The sequence below is a fragment of the Equus quagga genome, chromosome 22 (assembly GCF_021613505.1).
Source record: "Equus quagga isolate Etosha38 chromosome 22, UCLA_HA_Equagga_1.0, whole genome shotgun sequence".
In the NCBI taxonomy this organism is placed as follows: domain Eukaryota; kingdom Metazoa; phylum Chordata; class Mammalia; order Perissodactyla; family Equidae; genus Equus; species Equus quagga.
Window position 1 is genome coordinate 36,911,245 of NC_060288.1, and position 6,462 is coordinate 36,917,706.

The 6,462-nt window shown below is 58.7% G+C and overlaps 1 protein-coding gene across 1 annotated transcript; it reads right to left on the reverse strand.

The window, feature by feature from the left end:
* Positions 1 to 374: 374 nt before the first annotated feature.
* On the reverse strand, positions 375 to 2,585 carry KBTBD11 (kelch repeat and BTB domain containing 11). Its single transcript, XM_046648797.1, has one exon. It carries the CDS (start codon positions 2,480 to 2,482, stop codon positions 434 to 436), a length of 2,049 nt encoding a protein of 682 aa, XP_046504753.1. The 5' UTR covers positions 2,483 to 2,585; the 3' UTR covers positions 375 to 433.
* Positions 2,586 to 6,462: the final 3,877 nt, after the last annotated feature.

The window sequence follows — 6,462 nt, forward strand, 5'->3', positions numbered from 1 at the left end:
GTAAACCCTGGGTACACCCTCAATACATCCTGGGCGCACCGCGGTTCACTCCGGGCCCCACCCACTGTTCCTTGAAGCTTAATCTTTTGATTCCATCGCCTTCTCCCTCAGATATCCTGTGTCTTATCTGTAAAGTTATCTATTTGCGCACATCCTACATCTCACGCCATCGACCCCATTAAGCAAAGCGAAGCAGAAAGGAATGCAGAATAGGGAAGCCGACCTTAGCACAGCATGGCAGAAAGTCTTCAAGGCCCCAAGACAGGCTTCTACCTTTTAAGCGTTTAACCGATCCTCGCGGCCAGCGGCCCACTCGCCCACCTCCCCTCCCCTCCTCCGCTCCCTTCGCCCCTTCCCAGCTGGGACCTCAGCCCAAGGGAAGCTCCTCGTCCCAGGGCTGCCCAAGGAGACGCCCAGGTGGCCTGGGCCCGCCCTACGCGGCACCCTCCTCGCCTCTGTCCGGCTTCTCCGGCAAGTTGAGGACGAAAGGGAAGAGCACGCCCCGGGCGTCCCAAGGGGCTCGCAGGGACTCGGGCTCGAAGCTGCCGCCGGCGCCCGCGTCCGCGCCGGGCTCGCCGTCCTGCGGGGGCACGAAGCGCCAGGTGCCGGCGCGGCCCACGCAGTAGATGGTGCCGTCCAGGGCGGCGCAGCGGAAGGGCTGCAGGCCGGACGGCGCGCCCGGGGGCCGCAGGTGCGAGGCGCAGCGGCTCCACTGCTTGGCCAGGCAGTGGTAGCGGAGCACGCTGACCCCTCCGGGCCCGGCCGCCGCCTGCGCGTCGCCGCGGGCCCCGCAGAGGTCGAAGCGGTAGATGAAGCCGTCCAGGGCCACCATGTCGGCCGAGCGCTCGCGGCTGCTGCTGCACGGGCACTCCTGCCACTCGTCGCGCCGCGGGTCGTACTTGAGCAGGCGGTAGAAGAGCGAGCCCCCGGACACGTAGATCTCGCCGTTGCAGGTGGTGGCCTCGTGCGCCACGGCGAAGGCGCCTCGGGGCAGCGGGGCCACGGCGGCCCAGCGGTCGGCGCGCGGGTCGTAGCGCTCCACGCTGAGCAGGCACTCGCCGCCCACGGCGTACAGGTGGCCGTCCAGGGCCAGCAGCTGCAGCTGCGAGCGCGCCTGGCGCAGCGGCCGCACGGTGCTCCAGCGGTCGGTGGCCGGGTTGTAGCAGAAGACCTGGTCGGACGGGCGCGCGCGGCCGTCGGGCCCCGGGGGCCCCACGCCTCCGGCCACGAAGAGGTAGTTGTAGAGGACACACAGGCCGCAGCCCCGTGCCGGTGCGCCCTCGGGCAGCCGCGTCAGCTCGCGCCACTCGCCGGCCGCCTCGTGGAGGCAGTAGACGGCGGCCTCGCCGCGGGCCTCCACCTCCCCCGACGGGCTCTGCGGCCGGCTGCCCGCGCGCTCCCCGGCCGGCCCCAGGGCGGCGGCCAGCAGGCGGGCGCGGCCGGCGCGCAGGCGGCGGCGCAGCAGCAGGTCGCGCTCGGCGCCCGACAGGCGCCCGAAGACGGCGGGCTCGCGCAGCACCTCCAGGTAGTGGTCGCTCATGAAGCGGTAGGCGGCGTCGCGCAGCTCGGCCAGCCGCTGCCGCTTGGCCGCGCTCAGCACCTCGTAGCAGTTGGCCAGGCTCAGCTGTGGCGCCACGGCGTCGGTGGCGCGCTGCGCGGCGCAGGGCAGCTGCAGGCGGCGCGCGCCGGCCACCACCTCGGCCACGTTTTCGGGCCGCACGCCCGCCATGCGCCCGCTGTACGCGTAGGCCAGCAGCAGCCGCAGCGCCGCCCAACCCACGCCCTGCACCCGCAGCACGTCCCGCGACGCGCGCGCGCGGAAGTAGTCGCTGCGCGCCGCCAGCACCGCCTTGTGCGCCCGCAGCCGGCGGCCCGACACCTCGATGACCAGGTCGGGCTCCCCGTGCTCGGGCCCGACGCCGGGAGGCAGAGGCGCGGGGTCCCCGGGCTCCTCGGGGGGCGCGGGGTCTTCCGGGGACGCGCGCTCCTCGGGGGACGCGGGCTCCTCCAGGGACACGGACTCTTCCGGGGATGCGCGGTCTTCGGGGGACGCGGGCTCCTCGGGGTATCTGCGCTCTTCCAGGGACGCGGGCTCTTCCGGCGACGCGCGCTCCGCCGGGGACCCGGCGCCCGCGCTGCCGACTTCCCACTGCGTCTCCACCACCCGCTGGCCGCTGCGACACGAGGGCGGGGAGGTCGCTGCGCCCTCCGCCGCGGAGGCGCGAGACTGCGGCGGGGACTCGTCCCCGGAGCTGAAGCACAGGGACGCGCTGAGACTGCAGGGTGTCTGCGCCGGGGACGCGGCGCCCTCCCCCCCGGCCGCGTCCGGCGGCTGCAGGCTGCCCTCTCCCGGAGCCTCGGCAGCGCCGCTCCGGTCCCCGGGCTGGCCGCACGCTCCATGCGCAAAGCCGTCCCCGGGCTCAGCCCCGCGGCCGTGGTCGTCCCCTGGGTAGAGGACACAGGGGGCCACCGGGTTCTCCATGGGCGCGCTTCCTCTCGCCTCCGCCCCGCGCCCACCTCCCGCTCAGCAGCCCACCATGACTTCGCCCTGAATGGGCTGCTCAAGGTCGCTGGTTCCTCTGGGCTTCTCCTGGCGCGCGATCACATTTCACTTCTGGGTCCACACTTTTTTTTTTTTTTGCTCACTTGCCGCTCCCTCTCGCCCTTCCCACTCTCCCCTGCTGCAAAGAGGGGTGTGCACTCTCGACGCTCTCTCCGCTGAACTTCTGAACCGCAGTCACGTTACCACCGGCTAGCTGTGTGCCCGCGTCTCTGTGGCTCAGTCTTCATGCCGGGTGCTGATGCTTTAGTCAGTGCACAGGTCTGTGCTGGAGCCCCAGCTGCTGCTGTCTGTCGTTCCCTCTCTGCAGAACTGAGCTATGGGGCACCTCTAACAAACAGGGCAAGCCCTTTCTCTCCGAGGGTCAGTGTTTACCACTTTCCATTCCATCACATCACTGCCACCAGGACCAACAAATCTGAGACAGGCTGCGGTCACCGCGTCAGAACCTTGATTTTTAACTCCGTTTTTTTGTAAACAGCCACCCCAGGGAGCTTTACTATTTTGGGGCTCTCCTTTGCAATGAAGGTTTGTGAATGGTCAGCTGGAGAGTACTGGTCTGTGTTCTGACATCAGCAGCTCTCCTGATGTGTCTGCGTCCACACTGTTCACCTGGGGGGAGTCCATAATCCATGTGCCAGGTGCGTGCTAGAAAAACACAGTGGCTGCGGGGTTAGGGGCCTTCCTCATTATCAATCCAGAGGCTTCCTCTGCGACTTCCTTTGCTGGGATGTCAGGTGTTTCCATATCAGTTCCCCACACTCTTCTTGTTCCTGTTTGTGGGAGAAAGAGAGAGGATGTTTGAATGTGCATTTTCCAGGAGGGTCCTTTTGTCCGTGGACCCTACCACACTTCCCTGCATGACTTTCAGGTTATAGGATTCACATTTGGTGGGAAGAGGGGTTGGGACTTTGGCCTGCTAGCTGGAGAGTTTGGTGACTAGGATAGACAGTTATTTAGGTATTTGAACAGTTCCTCCTCTGATTTTGAGGCCTATGAAGGAGAACCCAACAGAGGCAATGGCCTTTAAAGACATGGGGTTGAACCCTACAAGATTGCTGGTTTTGTGGGTCAAAAGCAGTCAAATGGCAACAGTTTCCTGTGTTCAACCTAATGAGACGTATGTGTAAAATTATGACCTTTGAGTGAGAACGCATGACTGGCCTATGCAATCATTAATTTTATTAACATGGGACAGTTTCCCTGCAGTCTTTTCCGGTCAATTATCTCAAATTCAGTCACAACAAATATTTGGAGAAAGGTGCTGAGGACACTTCTGGGGTTGGCCCCAGAGGCTCCAACTCCAAAATCTGTTTAACTGCGTATTCTTGGAATTATGTCTCTGAAAAACCTCAGAGAAACAATTCTCCATATAGCCCACATGCAGCAAAGAAAAGCCAAAGCAAAACAAAACAAAACAAAAACCTGAAGTCCTTGGAAGGCAGATATGAGCAGCTGCAGATGACTTATAAAATAATAAGATAGCTTTGCTAAATTGTCAAAACCTTCACTGAGACTCCCTAGCCTGACAGGGTCTTACAGAGAATGGAAGGGGAGAGCCGGCTGTGTTCTCGCTCTCCAAGGAAGAGAATGCGGGCAAGAAAAACAGTCCAAATACAGCTCATGCTCATTGTTACTATGTAGGGTGTGTTCACCTCTCAATGCATAGATAAAATGATACCTAACCACCTTCCCTCAACTTATTCTGATTTTCTATTTATCATACTTAATGCTGTTAGCTGATCCCTATAAATGCTCCGAGTTCACTGTGTGTGTAGATCCACTCGCCCTGCCCTTCCTGCTCCTGTGTTACTAAAAGAACTTTCCCATTATTGTCAGAAATAACTTTCCCATTATTGTCAGAAATAAAAGTCTCTTAGAGCTGGGAATTCAAGACACTCACTTCTCTCTCCTCCTCCCTCTTGCTTCCTCTCTCTCTTTCTTTTTTCCAGAAACTTTTAACAGTAACTTTTTGGCACCTCTGAGTGCAAGGCACTGTCCTGGGATGCATGGAAACGCAGTGTCAGGAAACGCTGCGAGGGAGTGGACACTCGGAGCTCGGGTGTGTAGGTCCCGGACGAGGCTGCGCGGCACAGAAGGTGCTGGCCTGTTTACTCAGCTGTGCCCGGCCCCACGGGGATGCGAGCTCAGAACTCTCCATCCCTCGTCCTGGCCGTGCTGTGTCCAGTGACATGGAAATGAGCACGGCCCACAGCGACAGGAATGTGATGACAAACTGGAAACCTGCAAAGATTTTATAAGCAAAGTTCACTGGCACTTTCCCAAGACTCAGAGGTGCTTTCTCAGCCTGCTGAGTCATCCAAGGGAAAGTTAGATAAAAACCGAAACAGACTTACGCAGCTTACCCAAATATACATGTGGGCCTCAGTGTCTGAAATAGAATCAGAGAACTGGCTTTCTTAGTTGGCTCATTCTTTTAACACTTCTCTACAATATGGGGGACCTTAGACAATGAACGTAGTATTTTTATTTTTTGGCCTGGAAAAGGGTCCCAGGACTTCCTGGTTTTTTCCCTGGCTTGACTTTCATCAGAATGTGCAGAGCGGGGCCCCAAGGGTCCTCTTCATGGAAAGCACCACAGCCTGGAAGGGGGGCCGGGAACAGGACACGTTTTTAAAGCTGAAGTTTGGAACTCTGTGTTTTGAAAGCCCTGCAGAACTGGCCACATCTGTAATTTGTTGTAACTACAATTAGGCAGAGCTACAGCTCCACGATGAAATAAACACAATCTAAAGTCGTCAGCAGCCCAACTGGTCGACGCTGCCTGGTCGCCCACGAGAGGCAGGACTGGTTCTTCCTCCAGCCAACCCAAGAAGGGATAACACTCAGTTATCTGCAAAATCGTGACTCTAGAGTCCTTAAGAACTCTGTCACTCTTACTCCCCAACACAGGACAGTTAGGAAGTTGTGTCCCTCTGAGGGATGTTTCCAGGAGAGGTGTGGTTTTACACTCTTCCATCAATCTGTGCACCCCTGCCAGGGGTTACAGAGCAGGTTGGCGGAGCTGGGAGAGGTCTGAGACCGTGGAACTGCCACGCAATCGCATGGTGATGGATCCACAGGAGCCTCTTACCACCTGCTCCCTGACACAACCGACTCTGTACCCAGGGACCAAGTCTGGGGTCCCTGCTCACGCTACAGTCAGCCAAGGTGGTGCCTGACACAGGAATGTTGTGGGAGAGGGCCATCGGTCACTACGACGATGTCAGGCGGCACGGTGGTGATGCTGAATTCCATGTGCAGAGAGGCCGCCCCAGCCTCAGGGAAGTCCCTCCTCCACGGAAGCTACCGGGCAGCTTTCTGAAGGATGGTTCCAGAGCGCTACAAGTCTCTGGCTGCTTCGGCGTCTCTCCCACCACCTTGCAGAACACATGGTCAGATTCCACAGGAGAAAGGAGGACATTAAGCCGGGGAGCTTTCCTTTTTCAAATGGTGTTAAAGAAACTCCACATTAATAGCTGTATCTTTTTTTTCTCCAGAATGACCCATTACTATGATTTTGCCTTAAAGTAGATGGGGAGGAGTTGGCCCATCTTGTGTTTAATGGTCCTCTGAGACATCAGCAACTCTGCTGAGACAGTTAGTGTCAGATTTCTTTGGATTGGAAGTCAGGGATTTCCGAAGGGATTTTTTTCCGCATTTGTGGTTGGCTCTAGAAGTAAATTCCACTGGAGGATTCTGGCAGAGCACCCATCCTGTTAATTGTGAAATAACTGAAAACTCCCCTCCTGATCAGGGCATTGGGAAGGATTTCTTTCCTGGGTGGTTATCATTAAGTATTTCCTTGAGCACCACTTATGGGGTCTGCTACACAGATGACGAATGGAATCCCAGCCTGGCATGTTAGTGGAAGGGATGTGTTGGGGGGAGGTGTGGGGTGA